We start from the raw sequence: 22332 nt of genomic DNA, 5'->3' as shown, positions 1-22332 counted from the left end.
CTCCTTCATACACTAGGGTTACTGGTAATTAAATTTTATGAATTAGTTAGAAATTCGGTATCTGTTAAACTTGCTGTCCATTTCCATTGTAAGTGCACATATCTAGTTTTACGAATCAATTTTGTGGGTACATTTAAATTGACACTTGCTGGAAAGAACACTGGTATGTACTTGTCTGGATTTCTATAAGTTGTGTGATACTTATCTTTGTCATTGGGGATGGATCTTGTGTTGTGAACAGTCATCGTTGAATCACCGTTTGTCCCCCCTGGAGGCTGTCTTTGAGTCCATTCTCTGTCACTGTGGTTCGTCGTGGTTGGTTTGGTCCATAGTGTCGGCTGCAGATTGTGTAAGTTCGTCTCTGCCGTCACTGCTGCTTGGTTCACCACTTCTGTCAATATCCACAGTTGGACAGTTATCAGTATCAGTCTCATCGCTGTGAGGCTTCTGCTCATTTTCTTTGTGAAACTCAAGTCTCAGTTTGTCTTTATTTTGAACTTTAGTGCAATGAGTCAAATGATGCCAAGTGGTACTTCCTTCTACTTGGACAGCCGTTGGGGTTGCTCTCTTGACTTCATAAGGTCCTTCCCATCGGGCCTCATGCCATCTCCGTCTGTACACCTTGATGTACACCAAATCTCCAGGTTTCACCGGTGGTTCCCACACCGTCGACTCTGGACTTCTGGATTTTTCCTGCAAATAGATAGCTTTATGGATAGCAGTTAGTTGTTCAACATAGTCTTTCAACTCAGTTTGCAATTGCTCAAGGGGAGGTCCCTTGAAAGGTAACCTCCATTGTGGCACAGGCATAGGTCTGCCAGTCAACATTTCATGCGGTGTTAAATGCGTGCTTCTGTGCATTTGCATGCGATAGCTCATTAGTGCTAGTGGCAAAGCATCTACCCAGTTTAGTTTAGTTGATGCACAAATTTTCCGAAGCTTTGCTTTCAACGTGGCGTTGATGCGTTCCACCATTCCCTGGCTCTGAGGGTGGTAGACTGCGCCAAAACGTTGTTTGATCTGTAGCTTTTGCAAAATGCCTTTAACAACTTTTTGTACAAAAGCTGAACCATTGTCTGAACTGATTTCAGATGGAATTCCAAATCTTGGAATTACTTCTCTTGTCAAAAATTTGATAACTGTGTCTGCTCCTAAGGTTTTTGATGGTACTGCTTCGACCCATCGACTGAAACGATCAATTATCACCAACATGTACCTTTTACCTTGAACTGGTTTGAGCATGTCTACATAATCTATCACCAGGTGTTTGAAAGGTCCGTCTGGAACTGGAATGTGTCCAATACCTGGTTTTATGCCTTTCCGAGCATTATTTTCGGCACATATTTCACACTGGCTTAGAATTTCATCCACCATGTCTTGCATGTATGGAGACCAGAAACCTTGTTCTTTCAATTTTTCCATGACTTTTCCTCGGGCACAGTGGTCTAAGCCATGGGCTTCTGAGACCAATAATGTTAATAATGCTACTGGTGCTATTAGTAGGCCTTGGTGTGACCTCCATAAGCCATTTTCACTCATCGTAGCACCTCTTCGTGCCCAAAGATCACGTTCACTGTTACTTGCTTGTTGTTGCATCAAAATGACATCTTCCGGTGTTACAGCTGGTTCTAAAGCTATCACAGGTGCCAAGATAGCCATTTGGCTCCTGGACGCCATTTTTGCTGATTCATCAGCCATGTTGTTACCTCTCACAACGATGTCATTGCCTTTGCGATGTGCTTGACACTTGATCACTGCCAGCTTCGAAGGAAGCATCATGGCAGCAATTAATTCTTTCAGTTGTGCTTCGTGCTGCACTGGGGTTCCGTCTGCTCTTTTGAAACCTCTTTGTTTCCAAATTGCGGCAAATAAAAAGCATACGCCGTGGGCATAGGCTGAATCAGTGAACACATTTGCGACTTTTGACCTAGCCATTTTACAGGCTTCAGTTAATGCTTTAAGTTCCGCAAGTTGTGCAGAACATGGTTGGTCACATCTTTCAGCTTTGATGGTTACAAAATGTTCACCTATTTGTTGTACCACTGCAAAACCTGCGTGGTTTCCTAGGTGGTCTCTGAAACATGACCCATCAACAAAGTATGTGACTTCTGCGTCAGGCAATGGAGTGGATTCCAAATCAGGTCTGAGTCTTGTGTATTTCATTGTTTCTGCTACACACTCATGTGGTTCTCCGTCACAATCCAAAGGAATCACATTTGCTGGATTGTTGGTGATACATCTTTGAATAGTTATGTCAGGGTATGTCAGAAGTAGCATATACTGCAAACTTCTTGCTTGTGTTACGACAAACTTTCCTAGATTTATTAACTCTGCGATTTTGTGGTGAGCTAATATTGTAACTGGATAACCCATTGTTATGGTTGAAGCTTTTTCATAAGCATGGTAGACTGCTGCTAGCCCCTGATAACATGGTGGCCAGCCTTGTGCTACATTGTCCAACTTTGTGCTGTAATAAGCAATTGGTTGTTTCCTTCTACCTGTACATGTTTCTTGCATCAAAACTGCTGTGACATACATGTCTTTTTTGTTCGCAACATATAGGTAGAATGGTTTGTCATAGTTTGGAACTGCTAGTGCTGGTGCACTCTGCATTTCACATTTTAGAGATTCAAATGCTACTTTTGCTTCTATAGTCCAATTTAGCAGATTCTTTTGGTTTTGATGACCTGGTTCTTTCATGAGTTCTCTGAGTGGTGCTGTTTTTTCTGCATAACTTTCTATCCAATCAGCATTGAAACCTGTCATACCGAGAAATGTCATCATTTCTCCAACTGTTCGTGGACATGGAGCTTTGCTGACACCCTCTAGTTGAGAAGGTGATATGCCAATGCTCCCTTCTGAGAGTTGTCTACCCAGGTATTCTACCTGTGTCTGACAATACCGTAATTTGTCTTTGGAGGCTTTGTACCCTCCTTCAGCCAGTCTTTCAAGGACTTTTATCGAATCCTGATGGCAATCATCCAATGTAGGTGACGCAATTAGAATGTCGTCAACAAACTGTAGCAATGTGCTATTTATTTCCAATCCTTCTAAGTCCTGTCTGAGTGCTTGATTGAACAAATGAGGGCTGTGTTTGAAGCCTTGAGGTAATCGAGTGTAGCTGTACTTCTTACCTCTGTAAGTAAATGCGAACAGGTATCGAGATTGTTCCGCTAAAGGAATGGTGAAAAATGCTGAACAAAGATCAATCACCGTGAAAAATTTTGCTTCAGCAGGGATTGCGGTTAAAAGTGTGTGTGGGTTGGGCATTTCTGCCGATGATCTGTCTTCTACTACATCGTTTATTGTGCGAAGGTCATGTACCAGGCGATACTTTGACTTATCTGCTTTCAGAACTGGAAAAATTGGCGTATTGCATGGACTTTCAATTTCCACCAACACTCCTGCTGTTAACAATCCTTCAATGGTTTTGCTGATTCCTTCTTCTGCTTCTGGTTTTAATGGATATTGAGGACGAAATGGAAGTTTAGCATTTGGTTTCAGTTCAACTTTAAATGGGTTAGCTGATTTCACTAATCCCACATCTGTTTCATGTTTTGACCATACTGATTCAGGAACTAGCTTTAACATGTCCTGCATTAATGGGTTTTCAACTGACTCATCTTTTTCTTCTGTTTGTTTTGTGTCATTAATCGGTACTGTTACCACCTGTGGTTTTGCTGTCATAGTAGTTTCACTTATTATTTTAATCATTGTTGCATCTTCTGATTGGAAAATTAATGGGCTTTCTGTCTGTTCCCATTTAATCTGTGTTGCAATTTTCATCATTGGTCCAAGATCTTTGGCATGAAAGTTTTTATTTACAAACAAGGTTATGTGGGGTACAGATTCTGCAACGTTGTACCATTGTGAAATGAAATCATTAATTTCTACATTTAGCGCTGCTCCTTGTCTCCCAACAATGATATATTGGGACTCAAGGTTCACCGCTTCACCTTGTGTTTCCTTGTCCCATTGTTCTTCAAACTCTGTACTTTTTGAAATGTCATAGTACATTGTGCAATGATAGTCTAGAAATGGTTTCTTAGCTTCTGGAATTTGAATTTGAATGTACTGTCCCCATTTGGAAATTACCTCTTCAATAGAGTTATTAATGTCTCCAAGCCAATAAACTTTGGCTTCATGTTGTTGCATGAACATTTGAAGATCCACACCTTCTTTTTCAACATACACACCTTGAGGAGAACACCAGATTTTTATTTTTAATTTGCATAGAGCGTCTCTTCCCAACAGGTTTATTGGGGTTTGATCAGATACCAAAATTGGTATTTTTATTTCATTGTCATCTGTTGTAAGTCGAACAGGAGCTGTCATTTGGATTAATTGTCTTGTTCCCGAGAACCCTATTGTTGATACAAATTTATCAGACATGGGGAGATGCGTTGCATAGTTTGGACTTACACAAGTGTAAGCTGCTCCTGTATCGACCAACATTGGAGTTTCTCTGTTTTCAATTTGAATTTTCAATATTGGTTCATCGTCAGCACCTGTAGTTAGAATTGGGTACTGACTCTCTCCCCTAGGGTCCTCTGGGCATCCCTAGTATCCAAAATTTGGTGGATTGTATTGAGCTGGTGAATTTTGTTGAACTGGTGGATCGTATGGGACTCCTTGAGGATCGTATGGAGTTCCCTGTTGATTATATGGAACTGCTTGGTGATTGTATGGGGCTGTCGGTGGACCTGGTCTGGCTCTGCCACGCGGCCGTCTTTGGAATGAGTTGTCACCATTTCGGCACTGGTCAGCACGATGTCCAAAACAACCACATGTCCAGCATGCTCCGGGTGTTCTGGGCGGACCGCCTCGTCCCCTGTTAGGCCATGAAGGGCTTCTTTGCTGCCTTCCTCGAGGCACAAATGGACGTGAGTTCCATGGTTGTGAATAAATATTCACCACTGGTTGAGAAGGCTGAGTCATTTGCGAAGTTGGAGTATACATCTGTGGCGCTGAATTCACAGAATTAGGAAGGTTGGCTACATTTGGGGCAGGATGCTGGTCCCCCCTTACCACTGCAGCTTGGGTCTTAGTCTTGTTTTTTTCTTGAAGTTCTCCAAGCTGTAATTGAGCCAATTTCCTTTGAATGTTTTTGTCTTGGTCAGTGCGTTTTTGTTCATCTTTTCGGTATTTTTCTATTGTGTGTACCACATGATCACGAAATTCTTTGTGTGGCATAGACATCAGAGCCACCACCTCTTCGAGTCTGGTGCGCACTGGCTCAGGCATTACATCCACCAATGACTTTCGAAACACACCTGCAATCATTGGGTACTCGTCAACATCAAACTCCATTACTTCGTTCCACCTTCTCAACTGCCTGGCGACGTAGGATGCTGGATTCTCCGAGTCACCAATTGGTTCCGCTTTCATGTTCTTAGGGTCCACTTTGTTTGGAAATTCTGCCCTCAAGGCTGCCCAGATCATTGTCCGGCATGCATTTAGTTCAATCCCGTCTGCTCTTTCTTGTAGCATCCAGGGATGATCCTTCAAAATGTTCTGCATGGTGGGAATTCCAACAACTTTTGCTAGAATGGCTTTGATGTCTCCAAGTGCCAGGATTTTGCCAACTGTCTCTTCTTCAAGTGCTCTTATCCATCTTCCTGCACCATTATGAATGTCCGGCAACCGCGAGACTAACCCTACCAGATCCATCGAGGCAAATGGCAAATATTGAGCAATATCTCCTTTTAATATGATTGGTAATTGTTTTGAGGGGTCATAACGATCAGGTTTGCGTATGTCAGGTCTGGATCTCAAATCGTATTCTTTTTGGTTTGGGGCTTTTTGTTCTTTGACCGGAGTGCTTGTACTTGGACCAGCCATCGCCCCGTCTTCACCATTATCACATCTTGACTCTGTTTCAGCTAATCGTACAAGGCCTTCATCAATTTCTTCCTCTATTTCCTGTATCTGTGTTTGGTTTGCTTTACGTTCTATATTAAAGACTTCTGGACCTAACTTTAACCAATAAGCATCTCCGCTTCTGCGTCTTTTCAGATGACCCGCGTAGCCATCAAAAAATTTATTATTATTACTTCCAGCGTAGCAGTCAAGAATTTTAATATTTCCAACTGCCCGTGTTGTGGAACATCCGGCACCAGAGGTTTGACTTCTGGGTTGGATTGGCGGTAATGATGTGTCATATCTGCCAGCTGGCTTATAGCCATCTGCATTTGCATATGACGTTGGTAGTTCCATGCTTTTTGAGTGCTTATTATTTGTGCTACTGTCTGTAGCACTTGTGCTCGTCTGTGGTGCACCTCTGGGTGGAGCTGGTGTTTGAACCACTGTTGATCGTGGTGTGTGCCCTGTAGAGGGTCTGTCTAATTGAGTTTCCATCTCATTGTTTTTACCTTGTTTAATGTCCCTAATTTGATCATCATTCCTGTATCCAAAATCACCTGTGATATTCAGAACTCCTGTCAGGGCTGGATACAACCCAGCAGGGTTCATTTGATCATCGTCTGGTTTTTCATAATTATTTTTTAGCTCAATTACCTGCTGCTTTAAGTTTTTCCGGTATTTTTCACCTTCTTCCTTGAATAGTTGTAAAATGTTTAATTCTAGTTCTCTTTTGGCTTGTCTTTTCTTTCCTTTGTTTTTTGCTTTGTAGTCTGCAATCCGAGTTTCCATCTGTTCACAAAGAGATAAGTCAAAGCTCCCATTTTCTGGCCATGGGCATGGAAGTCCTTGCGTTCTCTTTTGCCACTTCTTAGAAATTTTTGGAATTTGAGAAGCATATTCTGGGTTTTTTGAACCAATAATGACAATAGGTATGTTGCTCATCTTGCTTATTTAGCAGTTGTCTGTTAGAATTCTGTCTTTTGCAGTTTTGTTGTCCTTTAACTTTTTAATTTTTCCAATTTAGTAAAAAATAAGTTGATTTTTAGTTAGTTATTCTTATAATATTTTTTCCTTGTAGTATTATTGCTTATAGTTGCTATATATTGTTACATGTGTTAAGTATTCTTCAATAAGTGTAACTGTTAACCAAGTTTTTTACAGTTATTCAACTCTATTTACAGTAAAATATACATTTGAAAAATGTTTAACATAGTTCAGTGTCACAGAAACAATGATTATTTGGATAAAAGTCTGTATTATGTGAGTCAACGCAAGGTTTTAGGCTTGGACCTGTTCACCGTTGTAAGCAGAGGAGAGAAAAAAGGAAAAACTAAACTTCAGTCTGCTTCAGTCCGAAATGAGCAAAGGTGGGGGCCAACTTTGCGTAATAGGAAGTGGGCTGTCTTAAATACTATGGACTACAAATGGGTGTTAACAAAGAATGGTCTCAGTTCACGACAGATCCGGGACCAAATGACGTGTTGTGGAGAGAGAGAGAGAGAGAGAAAGAGAGAGAGAGAGAGAGAGAGAGAGAGAGAGAGGGAGAGAGAGGCAGAATAGGGGCAGAATAGGGGCAGGGCAAGAGAGAAAGGGTGAGGGAGGAAAGAGAGTGAGGAAGGGAGGTCAAGGGATAGGGAGAGAAGGGGTGGGAGGGAAAGTTCGTGTGTGTGTTTCTGGGAATTCAGCCAAGAAACTCTTTTCTTTCTCCCAACTTTTCTGAAATATAGCAGCGAGATATGGATATTTCCTATCTATATTGCACAGCATAAAATTAGACGTTACAACAGCGTTAACAATTGCAGTCAAAATGAAGACCAAATTTCAACTTTAATACAGAGCACGGCGGCTTCTAATGCTCAACATTACTTTGAAAGCAGTCAGTTATTTAATAAGCCAAAAAGCCAAAAACATGCACATTTCAGATTTTTACAATATATACAGGCATGCCAATCAAATACTTACACAACAGACAACATATATTCCCAATTATTCAGCATTCATCTCAGCAACATTCATTCCATTTGCATTTCTACTCCTTATTCTTTCCTTACTCCTTCTCCTCCCCGGGGATTCTAGTGAGTGTAATTATATTTATTATAAATATATAAAATTTAGTTGGCTGTTGATTTAATTAGCCACTGTCCAATTTTAATGTGTGCACACAATTAATTATATTAGGACTTCAGTTATTTTAGCCAAGGCTGACAGAAACACTTAAACTCCTCACCAAAAACTCAAAGAAATGAAAGAACATTTACTGCAGTTTAACTCACAAAGTAATCTGTAAAACTCTATTTTCTTCACTTGAACTTCTTTATTCACTTTTTACTCATTTTCAACTCTATTTCAGGCCACACATCATCTCATGGAGGACTTCGGTTTCTCCCTCCAGACGAGCTTTTTGCTCTCTTCGTGGATGGGATATGCCGTGGTCACTCCTTGGAGAAAAACACGTTCCTCCGCTAAGGAAACTCCGCTGTCTCTCTCATGGAGACATTCGGTGGTCTCACAGAGAAAAAAGAACTGTCCTCTCCTGGCCTCTTCTTATTCTTATTCTTTATTTTTATAGCGCTTTCACAGAGATCCCAATCTCTCTTCGTGGCTCAGCTGGTTTAATGTTAAAGTTAAGGTTCTTGGCCTCCCGCCAAATTTAACAAATCGTGATATGTTATTTATTAGTCAGCTCAATGAAAGTGCCTGCTCAGAAGAACTACACCAGATTGGCTGATATATGGTAACTTATAATGGAAGAAATTCCTTGTTACCGTCACCAAAACGGGTGAGACCAGACTGAAAAAGTGCTTATTTTCCGAGCTGCATGTTTCCAGAATGTACGAGATACCTATGAGTCTCAGATTTTTGGCAGCTCGTTCTTTACGCAAAGAAATTACTCGCCTATGGTAAGCAGAAAGAACTTAATCACTCTTTTTAGCACTTCAGACCGCCAGCAGACAGGAAACCGTTCTGTTTTTAACAAGTAAAAGAGATAAAAGCTTACCTCTTTCCTGTGATTGGGCCCAGACGGCTCCCGTCCGCAGTCAGGCTGAAGCGAGTCACCTTCCTTCTCCTGGTTGTTCAATTGTTCATTCAAACGTCGGGTGTCACCACTTTTATTGAGGATTAGAAAGGTGGCTATACTCTTAAATATCTAAGTAAAAGAAATAACGCACAGAGACGTAGTTCTTGCTGCTAGGCCATAGACGAGCTGGAGATTTATTACACTTCCACGGCTTCCTCTTTACAGTTCCTTCAGTTCAATACAAAATCTTCATCATCATCGTCTTGTCACAAAAAATCTCCTCGAAGTCTTAATCTCGACCTGTTTTATACTTTTCCATCTTCATCAGTGTGTGTTGGAAAGTTTCAACCAATGGCGTGCAACTGTTGTTTTGCAGAAAGATTCTGGCACGCTTTATACTGAGTGTGTATTGGACGACCTTTAAAATATTTTGGACCTCACGAACTCAACATCTGCTCCATTTCAGAATTGCTGAATAGAACAATTTATCTCAAATTGTTGATTTTATCTTGCACAAACAGACATCCTTTCCAGTAAATTCTGGCTCCATTTGCGCTTTGCACGCAAATGGAAGGAAAGAATTTGGTCAGGTTGACCTGGTGCGAAGCCAAAGTCTTCGCCGAGGCGCCAGTGTCATTTTTCCGCCAAACAACTCCTTAGATAGTATTTCCGCTCTTACAATGGTGGCAATTGTTAAAGAGCACAGTGGTTGTGTTGGAATGAAAAAGGAGAGAGAGAGAGAGAGACTGAAGTGAAAGAAAGCGAATGTTATGGCTCGAGGCTCATGACCTTCCAGCTCTGTGAAGGACACAGGACCGCGAGGCTGAAAATCCTCTCTGTGTCTCTTCTTATGCTGTCTGCTCTCCCCTGTGCCGCCTCTGCCGCCATCTGCAGCGCCTCGACTCTGCTCAGGGCTTTCACTGCTGATCACAGACAGGGTGGATGATTAAGCTTTCTTCCCAGGTGATTTCTAGAGGGATCCGCGACTAGTTGAACATGTCGGCCTAAACACGTTGGCATTTTCCTGTTAACCTAAACGTTGTTGTTTTCGATACCTAAAATCTCATAATTACTTCAAAATTTTTGTCTCTATATTGTTTTTTTTGTTTTTTTTGTCTGTGGAGGTAGCCATTTTTTCCACCTGCGCGATGTTTGCCGGGCCAATGACTCGGGTAGGTTAACCAGTTTTTATTGTCACCCTCTAAACACTTCCATGTCAGTCAGTGGTTTCACTCAGGACACCAGTGTCCTCATCACAGCTCAGGGGTTTTAAAGTGGACTACAGTAAATAAAACGCCTGGATTGAGGCAAACTGCCTCAAAGTTTTCATGTGCGTGAGATATTTGTTGGAACAAACAGGTGAGGCCAGCTTCTAATCTACTGTTCACTATATTAGCTCCAGTTAGCAACATTAGCAGTAGCTAGCACGATTAGCAATACACATTAGAAGGAATGAACACCAAACATAGTAGCTAACACCATTAACAGGAGCTAACGGCATTAGCAGTAGCTAAAACCTTTAGCAGTAACTAAAACCATTTGCAGTAACTTACATTGTTGGAAACTTAGTTTACAGTGTTAGCAGTAGCTAAAACTATTAGCAATAACTAACATCATTATCAGTAACTAACATTACTATTAGCAGTATCTGACGGAATCTAACACCACTAGAAAGAGCTAACATCATTAACAGAAGCTAACTCAAAAAGGCTACGTTCACACAGAAGGTCTTGATGCTAAATTAGGATTTTTAGCTGTTTACATCTGTAGAAGTTGGATAAAATGCAACATGACCGTGCAGACTACAGGTGCTTCAAAAAATATCAGCTATATAACCAGTTTAGCTCCACACATGGTAGTGGCACAGATCCAAACTGGGCCGTTCAGACTGCTGTGGAAAAGTCAGATATGGATTTGAATATGGAACAAAGTCATTGTGTCTTTAAGTTGGTCCAAAAGTTTAATTTTAATCTCTTCTGACCAGAGCAACTTCTTCCACTTCCTAAAGGCTTATTCCACTTAAAAAAACGAAATCCCAGCTGTTCTGTATGGTTTACTTCAGTTTCCTTAGATAGTGTATAAACTCATACCACATGGCAATTTTCACCCCCTTTTTTTGCGACATCAGAAATATTTATTAATGGGAATTTATGTCCTGCAGCCACAAACTGGCAGAATATAACAAAAACTGTGTTATGAAAAGCCTCCAGAAGTCGAGGGGAAAAATCCGTCCGTGTGTAATTCGGGTGGAGCGACCCTTTCTGCGTAATGCTTTAGCGCCTGCTCTAATTAGTAACTATGACTGGCAGCATATTTCTTTCCCTCTGCCGTGTAACACAATAGGTTTTCAGAGAAGAAGATGGAGGGGTGTCATTACTGTGCTCCACTTTCACAGAAAGCCGCTCTCCTAAACACACAAACACAGAAAAACACACCAAAATTATAAACACACATCCACAAGTCTCTCTTTCTTCCCACCAGGCTTTATGCTAACGTGCCCACAGGGAGTGTATTCCATTGTGTGCGTGCGCGTGCGTGTGTGTGTGCGTGTGTGTGTGTGTGTGTCAGTCAGTCAGGAGGAGGGTGGCAGTAGTCTTTGAGTCTCCAGATCCCGGGGGACTTGGAGACTTAGTTGACTAGTGGTGCTGTTGGAATATAATGGCAATATTTAGCCTGAGGCGATGTGGACGCACACGCAAACATACAAACAGACACACTCTCTCGCTGACTGGCTGGCTGGCACTGACTGACTGTTCGTATATTTACCGTCGGCTTCTTAGGGAGTCGCTCCCCGCTTGTCTGCCCAGCAGATTGCACAAACCAAACATGCACAGTGAGCAAGTGATAAAAGAATAACCTGCAGATAATGTATTAATTATGCTTTTCAGTTGATGCACACAGCCTGTGGGAAAACATTATTAGCCATCGTCTTCCACACCTGGAAGTGATGGATAAGGAGCGGCTTGTTTTATCATACACCATACTTATTAGCAAAAATGATCAATATTTAGTCTTTGTAGCAAGATGAATGTACCAAATCACTGCTTGGGGGCTTTTTTTTTCTTCTGAGAAAAATTAATTTGTCAATATCCGGTGTCATGGTAATCATTTCATTTTTCTTTAAGGAGATATTAGTTGGAGTAAAAGGAAATGGTTTCAACCCTATTGTAATCATTATATCTCATGAGTTTTGTGAATATATTTTCTATGTTTTCCAACATTTTCACAAATATCAAAAGTAAAACGAAGAGAAAAAGCATATGATCAAAATATTAACACAAAACTTTAAATAAAAACATCCATCATTTTTCTCTGGTGACTGCAGTTGTTCATCCTCTCCACTGTCACCCCATGCATGCGCTGTATAAGGTGTTGTTGTAAACTTAAGGAGTCAATGAAATCAACTGTCCTCTACATGCTGCACGGCTCGATTTAGATTTTTTTTCCCACAATCAGAATAAACTCAACTTCACTTTATTTTATAACCAGGATCAAAATGTCGTGAGTGTAATTTACCTTACATCTGTGTAACTGGACTGAATTGTTGATATTTTTCTGTGTATTAAAGATGCAGTGCTTTAAAAATAAGAGCCATATTTGTTATCTGATTGCTGTTGTTGCCACTACTTGAAATTTTTCCCATTTTATGTTATTTTTACGGTAACACGATAGAATTAAACTTTGCTCATCAATATCAGTTTTACTTATGAGATGTATGCCGTTATGTTATGTCGATATATTGTGCATCCCCTACTTTGTAAAATTTTAGGTCAGTTAGTCTTGTGAAGTGCATTGAGACGTTACAGAAAATGATTTTTCTGAAATCTTCTGCCACCTACTGTACGAGTGCACATAAAATGATTTAACCCCACCTGCCAATTAGGTTTAGCAAAAAAAAAAAATCTAATTAGTTTCAATAACCAGATTTAAAAAATTAAAAAAACTGAGGACCAAGTTATTAGAACTCATCACTGACTTTCAAAGTCTCAAAATGTTTGTACCCCCTGAATATTCTTACATAATACATTTGCAAATCAGTGTTTGTCTCACGATGCAACCAATCAGGTCTGCGTGAGTAAATACCGTATTTTCCGCACTATAAGGCGCACCTAAAAACCTTCAATTTCCTCAAAAGCCGACAGTGCGCCTTATAATCCGGTGCGCCTTATATATGGACCAATATTGAGCCACAACAGGTCCAGCAACGGACCTTACCACAGGGGCCGCGTTTCATTGGCTAATGCCCATTTTAGGTCACAGTGCAGCTACCACGTGCGTGACCGTCTCACAAACACAAGCTACAGTAGTAAACATATGCTAATGTACATTGTGGACCATCAAAACCATGAATGCCGACTTACCCAGCCTTGCAAGAACAATAGGCATCAGTGATCTTGTCCACAGCTATATTTATGCTGAGGGTGTGAGGATCTGCTGTTTTCCTCATCTATCGGTAGCTTTTAGCTGTGACGCGCACAATGTTGGAGGCATCCAGTGGCTCAAACACCTTGATGTCGTCCAAAAAAGATGACATGAACTTGTTGGTTCCCCTGTCCATTGTCGTGGCTGATATGTTGTGAAAATCCGGCAGAAATGCTACGCTAATTAACTCAGATCGAAATGAAAGACGTCATGTTTACACAGACATGCAGTAGGCTGCTTACGTAGTTGGTCCACTACGGTAAGCAGCCGCCAACTTCTTTTTCCCCGTAGAAGAAGTAGTGCGCGGTGCATGCTGGGATAGTTGTCAGAACACTGGTTTGTTAATAAAGTTTGATAATACATTTAAAGGGGGGGAGGGGCAGGGGAAGAGAGACAGAGACTGCAGCGGCAGCGTGTCGGTTGGTCTGTGTTACCCAGAAAGCAGTTGGGCATAATATCGCAACACCAACACCGTGAGTGAAACAACGACTGGGCCAGCCTACTATATAAAGTACTCGGGGACCATTTCTTTATTAATGTGGATGTGTAATAATAGAGTATGAAACGTCTATTCTATGCGCCTTATAATGCGGTGCGCCTAATGTATGAAAAAAGTCCTAAAATAGGCCATTCATTGAAGGTGCGCCTTATAATCCGGTGCGCCTTATAGTGCGGAAAATACGGTACTTAACATTTACCCATGAAGGATCTAAGATTCCTCAGGAATGCTGCATGAAGCTTAGCCGGGTTAAAACCAGCTCCTTATTCTACGCTTTGCTGCGTCCAGAGTCTCTGGAGAAACGATTGCTTCCAGTTTGAGTTTTACTGACACTCTATTAGTCAGTAAAATCATCAATTTGTGTTTCATTTGTAGAAACAACCATGTATGTTGAACTATGTAAGCGTTTCTGGCTTTATTTGCGTTTTGTCAATTGCTGCTAGTTTGTGTTTTGATTAACTTAATTTTAATTGAGGGTTAAATCATTTTAGTTGTGTGTGGGTCCTTAATATTCATCAAGACACAAATCTAGACTTTACAGAGATCCACCGTATTCACTCAGTGGCAGAAAAGATATCTTTGACACATTTGATATTAATATTAATTGTGACTAAGTACATTTTGGGAGCTGCAGGAAGGTTATAACCTCCCAAGTACTTCATTCGTTTTTTATTTGTGACTCAGGGCAGCTTTAAAGGCTCACGGCCTGCCGAGGGAGCCGCCATTGAAACATCATCGTCTGCATAAGCTGGTCGTTATCGCACCATAATTTCCCTCTGGGATTAATAAAGTTTTGTGATTGTGAATTAGTAAAGGCAGGTCAAGGGGCTTTTGTTGCTGTGGTTCATACCTTCTTGCTTAAATGACTTTCGTTTGGATTCATGATGGAGCAAAGGACCTTCCTAAAGTAAGGCAGGAGTTGCACAGGAATAGGATCCCATATCTATCCAGATTATTGATTTTTTTTCTTTGAATATGTCTACACCTGTATCTGTTTTACTTTGAAATATTTAGCCACAGTCTGTACCCATTTATCAAAAGGGAGTTGTTCTGACCAACCTCACAGTGCTCCTTTGTCCTTTCACAGGGACAATTTCAATTCAAGAATAGACTGTAAATGTTAATGTGGATATAAAAATGATCCAGGAGACGGGTCAACTCGCTCAGAATGTTTTTTTTTTTTTATGTCATTACTGTTTAATTCTTTCTAGAGGGTTTGGGATATTCATTTAAATACAACAAAACCTAAAACAGTCTTTTCTCTCTCTGTTTGATTCTCCTTAGAAAAATTACAATCAAATATAATACTGTATTTAATCTAAAGAAGACCTTAATAGCTGTTAAGTTAAGAGAGTCCTAATTTCAAAATATCATCCCAAACGCTATTTGTTTAGTGAATTAGTTACGCAAATTTTGTCTTTTAGACAATTAAACTCCTTGTTGAGTCAGATGTAAACTGTTGTGTTAAATGCAGAATACAAAATTGATAATGGACATCAAATAAAAAAATGCTGCCGCATGATAAGTTACAGGTATGAATAATTTATCAGCACCTTTAATGGTTAGTATGTCGTTAATGTAGAGGCACACATAGTAGTGTCCAGCTACATGTTATGAATGTTTTGCTTTATTGTTTGAAACAATAAAATGGAGAGAAAACACATAATGATTTCCTATTGTGGGTAGTAGTTAGATTTTTTTTTAATGTGAAAATCACGTCTTTGTAAAATCCCAAACAAAGTACAATAACAGTTGAAGATATATTGACTACTGTGAAAGGCGATAAATGTCCAAAAGGAAGACACAAAAATCACTATACACACTTCCCTGAAAAGCAGTTTTATTGTCAAAGGTAAAGGCTGACTGTCACTGTTTTCAGGTAAAATGATCACAAAGAGTTTGCATAGAATATTGCCATTATGCTTCAGTAATGTATAACTATACTGTATCAGACAGCTATATATAAAGTATGATCTTGGGAGGAACTGCTATTTAACTTTAAATGATCAGTTTTGCTTACTGGACTAATCAGAACTTCCTCTTTGATTCAAACCTTGACTTTTACCAAAACCTGCTTTGTCCTCTTCGTCCTTAAAGCTGCACTTTGTAACCCTAACAAAAATATGTTTGTGTAAATGTACGGTATGAGACAGATCTGTGAAAACATTCAGCTCATCCATCTCCTTTTAGTTCTACTATTGCAGTCTGCAGAAATGCACGGATCCTGGTCAAAAACAACCAATCAGATCCAGGAGGAGGGTCTTAGCGCCGTCAATCACCATAGTGTCCACTGCTCAGTGTGCTAATGGCGGAGAAAAATAACTTACTGTTGCAGGAAAATCATTCATCTGCTGTCTTCTGTGTCTGTGCTAACCAGCCTTAGTATAGCTAGTTAGCATAGCTGTAACTTATCAAAGAGCAAGCGGGAGGGCATGAACTTAATAAGACCCTCACCCTGGTTCTGTCACAATATAATGATTATTTAAACAAATATGTATATATATATATATATATATATATATATATATATATATATATATATATATATATATATATATATTTTTTTTTTTTTTTTTTTTTTTTTTTTTTTTTTTTTAATAGAAGTTACAAACTGTAGTTATAACCATCATAAGATGTTGATCCCGGTCCAGTGACCTGCAGACGTCCTTTTGGTTTTGACTTGACTAGTTCAGCACCTTGGACAGCGCCCAACTGTGTCTTCCTTGTGGAGCTGTGGGGCTTTAAGGACTGTTGCAAAGTGAAAAAGGGACATACTTTGTCTTTACCTATAGTCAGTTACATCTTATATCACCGAATTTTTCAAATTTTTTTTTTTTTGCAACATGTAAACATCTGTTGTCAACCTTCACAAAGTCAAAGTAACAACTAGCTGCATAAGGGCAAACTGTCTTCTTAAACAAAGACATCGTTCTTCACTTGAGAATTCAGTAACGCTGCTTTGCATTGTGGTGCTAAAATGTGACGCTTCTGCTGACCCAGTAAACTTTTCTGTTTTCTTTTTCACAAGAGCAGAAAATTCCAAAAAGCAGGATGAAGTTTTTATTTTTTTTATTTTTTTTGCAGATGCACTGTCAAAGCCTAAAGTGGAAACAGAATCACTTGCTCATTCAAACAAACTCTCACTTTCAACCACAAACACACACAAACAGTCTTCCATTCTCTGTGGCCCAAGGTGGATTTCTAGAGGTGCATACATTTGCATACATCTGCATGGTTAATGAGTTTTGGGAGATCAAGCGATCTGAGCGGCCCTTTGTGGGTATTTCTTTCTATTATTGTGTGTGTGTGTGTGTGTGTGTGTGTGTGTGTGTGTGTGTGTGTGTGTGTGTGTGTGTGTGTGTGTGTGTGTGTGTGTGTGTGCGTGTGTGTGTGCGTGTGTGTGGAGAGGAGGGGCGGAGGGGGCGCCTCCATGTAAATATCACCCACTGTGTGCTGGCACCCGTCACAGATGGTCGGGGGCGAGGGCGCCCTGTGGGCACAGGATGCCTATTTCTGTGTATCTGTGTGCTTTGAGGCTGCAAGGCAAAGAGTGTGACCCGGTGTGTGTGTGTGTGTGTGTGCGTGTGTGTGTGTGTGTGTGCGTGTGTGGGTGTGTGTGTGTGAATACTTTGCACTTGATGTGTTTGTGTGCCATTAACTGTAAGAACTTGTTATGAGCTTGTTTGTCCCTGCGCTTGTTGCAGAGGGTTCATTTGAGTAATTCGGTGTCTGCACGCATGTCTGTTTCAACGGCTGCGGTCACATGACGGTGATGTGTGTGTATCTGTGTGTGTGTGTGTTTAGAGGCGCTGCGGAGCGTGCGCGCCTGTGCTCGTGTGGCTCCCAGCATGCAGTGTGGCTATGATGGCCCTGTTTTGGATGATTGATGTGTTGGAGGGAACAGCGAGGAGCCCAGGTTGGGCCAGAGCCTCAGTCTGACACGCTGCTACTTCCCTGCTGCTTTACATATGTAGACGCAGCACGAGTCCTCCTCCCCTCCCATCTGACTCTGCCTCAGTCTCACAACTCAGCCAACACTCACAGGTTCTTTTTTTTTTTTTTTTTTAGGAGGGATGGGAGGAGGGATTTTATTTTGAAGCTTTCTGTTTATTGCGAGAGGGAAGACTAGAGCAGTCTGCTGCAGTCGCTCCTGCTGCCTGACGGACACCGACATGCACACATCAGTTTTCACAGGCAGATGTGAAATTTGTTTTGGTCCCTGAACACAATCCATAACAACTCTCGCAAATAAGTTGAACCTGACAAAGGCTTAATGGCATCTTGTTGTTTCCCATATTTGACACAAATAATGCCCCGAGACTTTTCATAGTATTAAAAACAATACTATGTTTTTAATACTAAAAACATAGTATTAAATGAGTTGGTCAAAATATATGTGAGGTCAAAACATTGATTTCGTTTAGTCCCATTTTGAGTCGGATGACGATTAAGTTCATCTCCACCAGATATGGAAAATGGTATTTCTTTGGTGTCTGATTTTGTTTGTGTTTGTACGGAAGACAATTAGGGCCACAAAATAAAAAAGAATTCTGACCTTAAAACTGCTGCATGTAGCTTTTATAAAAAATAACTTTTTGTATGTTACAACTTAAGGCAGGTCAACATTTTCACCAGGTAGGTATTATAATAACATCCAGCTAATATCTGTAGATATTAGTTTCATTATTTAAAATTACATTGAATATACTCGGTTTTTTCTGTAAATTATTTATTATATTTGTTTATCCATATTGCTTGCCTTTATTTTCTTTACCAGAGAATGAATATCACAAAAATGCAACAGCCTGCATAAAGCTGACTTATAAGAAAATTCTTCACAATACCATGACAGTGAATTGTGCTCCAAACTGCTGATTAATTACTTCATTAAAGGCCTTCAACGTTTGTAAAAACGATTGCAAATCTAGAACAGGTAGAACTGTCCTCTGGTATCAGAACAACGTGGCATTAAATAACTGAATAGTGAAGGTGATGCAGAGCATCTTCCCTCAGTGGCTTTCTGGAAAAAAAAAAAACACCTCATGGAGCATGTTGACCTGGAAAGGATCCAGCCTGTTTTTGAATCAGAACCACCATGAAGAGCTTTTCCTCTCTCTTTTCTCCAGGTCTGCGTCTGTTTCTGCCACCAGTTCTCTCTTTGTCTTCTCCTTTCTCACTAAAACTGTCTCTTCCCCTCTCTGTTTTTGTTCTTTTCATGTCTGTGTCTATCAGACTCCCACTCTCTCTCTCTGACTGTCTTCTCTCATCTTTTTTTTTTTTTTTTAGCTGGTGTTTGCCTAACTTAGTCTCAGGATCTCTTTCTAAACTCCTTTCTATCACATGGTCTCACTTTCCTCTCACCCATTTCGATATCCTGCCATCTCTCGCCCATCTCTAATCCTTCACCCCACCGCCCCCACCACCTCTTTTCTTCCTCTGTAGTTTCTCCCCGGCTTTGAAAGCCTTCCTCTCTCCCTTCTTTATTTCAGCTTTTGCTAATCCCTATATTTTCTTTTGTCTCTCTCGTGTGTAGTTTGTTTCTCCAGCCCTGGCTTGGTTTGCCTTTGCTAGTGGCTCTTGCATTATTGTAGTGTGGATAAATACAGTAGGAAATGATTTCTGCAGGTGTTTTACCACAAAGACGATACACTGAAACGCCATTTCGTCAGAGTCAGAGACGTTGTTACGTACAAAATTAACTATCTCCCCAATTAAAAAGTAAGCGCTGCGACTCAAAATACTGGCTTGATCGTATTTCCCAGCGACAGTGGGGTTAAGACTTCTCACAAAGCCATGTCAGCCTCGTAGAAAGGCATGCTGGGAGGCTGGGAGGTATACAAGCCTTATTGATCCACCTGTCGCATCCAGCTGTTTGTTTACCAACAACAAATCAATGCAACTCTCAGCTGGGGAGCAACCAGGCCTGGCCCCAGATCTGCTCTGAGCCCTCTCACACACACAAACACACACACACAAAACACCAAGCGCAGTTCAACACAGAATACACACAAATACCACATACCTGCTCAATGCAGATATTACTGGTATATATGATTACTTGTATTGGAATCATTATTTTTCATTTTCCAAACCATGAGAATCTTTGTCTAAAGGTGGTAAACAAAAAAACATTGATATCATCTGAAAATAATAATATAAACTTAAGTGTATTTGAGACTTTACATGATCTCATTTATGTACATTATGAACAATTTGGGACCAAATACACACCCTTGTGGAACACCACTATTTATGTCCATGTGAGCTGGTTTGTACAAACTGTCGTCTGTTTCTAAGTAACTCATCGCCCAGTTCTGATCAGTGGCATCAAATGCTTTTTATAAGTCTATAAATAGTCCTGCTGCATGTCTTTATTTATTCTATAGCGTTTGAGTTTTTTTTCCCAACTAATTCCAGCAGGGCTAGAGATGTTGATCTTTCTTTTCTGTAACCCTGCTGAAAAATCAATTTATTTCAGGAACGATGTAATGATAGAGATTCATTTTTCACCAGAGAATTACAGCTTTACTGCTGCGATTTGTTAAAACATTTACTCTACACTGTCTATTATTTCATAATTCCTGTAAAACCAAATGTAGTTGATGACTGGTTCTTTACTCATTGTGTTTTGATGTTGTATCTGATCTGCATTTTTAACTCAAGTTCAGTAGTCTTGAATGCAGTTGCAGCTTATTGACAATTTGGCTGACTTTAAATTTTAATTTTAATTTCAAAACTCGTATTTGAGTGTAGATTAACACAAAGTGATCTGAAACTGTTAGCGAGAACTGGTAGCTGACTGACTAAAAACTGTTGATTCAACCTAATGCCGGTACGCTGTTTTACAGTGAAACATTTCTCCTGTCAAAGTGGTTCCTCCTCTTTTTATTTTATTTATTTATTTTTTTTTGCTGATGTAAAATTTTCTCATCAACCTCTTTTGATGGAAAAATGACATCTTTGCTGCTGTGTTTGTTTCTAGGTGGCTCACCATAAAGGCAGCGTGTGGAGCTGCAGGAGGCAGAGTGAGGAGGAGGCTGGCGGAGCTCTGCTCAGCGCTACACTCATCCTGTTCGGCACCCACCGCCCACACAAGGCCATGCCTGGTATGTGAAAGTGTCGGCCTCTTTTAGTACTTTGAACTCGCGCAAACTGAGGTGAGCGTGCGGGCGAGGATGACGGAGAAGTGCGACAGACACCGAGCGAGATTGGAAAACCTGACAAATGATTCATTTCATGACTTGATTTCAGAAATTTCTTATGTTTGGATTTTTTTTTTTTGTTTGTTTTTGCATGACTCAAGCTGTGTTGATGCAAAAGACAAATATGTCGCCTGATTGTGTATTTTGGGATAGTTTTTTATAAATCAAATTTTTCTTTTAAAGGTACGTGAGCATTTGGAATTTGTTTTTGCATTATAGACTCCCACTCAAAATGTATGTTTTGCATATATTGCTTTTGAAATTTGATTTCAGATTCACTTTATTTTTGGTAAATTGACAATATGATAAAAAAGACAACACAACAAAGTGCTATTTTACAAACCAATAATTTCTACTTTTTTCTATTCGCTAGCATTGAAACTCCTTCAAAATGTCTTATCTTGCTTTTTTATTATTATTATTTTATGTCCTGTAAATCGAAAACTTAGGAATGGAGTGGTGACTAAAGCAGTGTGGCTCCCATAGTAATTAACACAAATAACCCAAAAAAAGTTAGCAAAAAACTTTTTTTATTATTTTTTTAGGAGACTTTAACAGATTTCAATAACTTGTAATCAATAAAAATGATTGCCCAAAAATTTAATTGATCAAAATTCATCCGAAACAGTGTTGCTCCTGGTTGCTGAGCAACAAAAAAGTTACATTGCAGACTAGAGGTGTGCCGATCGATCGGTCATCGATCATAATTGGGCCGATTTCCGTGAAAAAGTGCATGATCGTTGATCGGCGATCATTGGCTCTTGTTTACGATGCCGATCACCTGCTTCTCATTTCGCAGCCTGCCTGTGCAGCTGGTCTCCTCTTTCCTTCACTCTGTGCAAACGCGCAGCAACAAATCCTAAGCGATGCGGAACTATAACGCACTGAGTGAATGGGGAAGTTTGCGTGTTGCGGCGGAAAATTAAAGCATGTGGGGTGAAGCAGGTCAAAGTACATCAACACGACGAAACTAATATGGCATAAAAACAATGTAATACTTGACGGAGTTTGGCTACATCGAGGCTCACTGCAGTAAAAAGACATATGGAGGATCAGATAGCAGGTAAAGCAGCGCACAGCTACAAACACTCACCCGGATTAGCATGACGGTCAGAAAGCTAAACAAATAACCTGGAAAATAATTTAAGTCTTCGAGCTGCGATGTAAGACGCTGGTTCCGATCTCGCTGATGAACCGCTGCTACAGGTAGTAATATTTCACAGACGGAGCTTCGCTTCTGCTCCACCTGGTAGTGACTCTCACGCCGAACCTCTGCTTAAAGCTGCAGCATCTAACTTAAAAAATAAATTTTACATACGTATTAAAAC

General features: G+C 40.3%; 1 protein-coding gene across 1 annotated transcript in view; it reads left to right on the top strand.

Annotated features, from left to right (window-relative positions):
- Positions 1-22332, top strand: part of LOC106914347 (furin-like protease kpc-1) — a 229017-nt gene that overhangs the window by 173919 nt on the left and 32766 nt on the right. Inside the window, exon 17 of the mRNA XM_088013796.1 lies at positions 20785-20908. Coding sequence (XP_087869922.1) covers positions 20785-20908 — 124 coding nt within the window. The remainder of the gene's footprint in view (positions 1-20784; positions 20909-22332) is intronic.

The sequence above is a fragment of the Poecilia mexicana genome, unplaced genomic scaffold, assembly GCF_051168715.1.
Source record: "Poecilia mexicana isolate PSO_F unplaced genomic scaffold, ASM5116871v1 scaffold_16, whole genome shotgun sequence".
NCBI lineage: Eukaryota > Metazoa > Chordata > Actinopteri > Cyprinodontiformes > Poeciliidae > Poecilia > Poecilia mexicana.
Note: the sequence above shows the minus strand (reverse complement) of the source record. Positions and strands in the feature narration are given on the sequence as shown.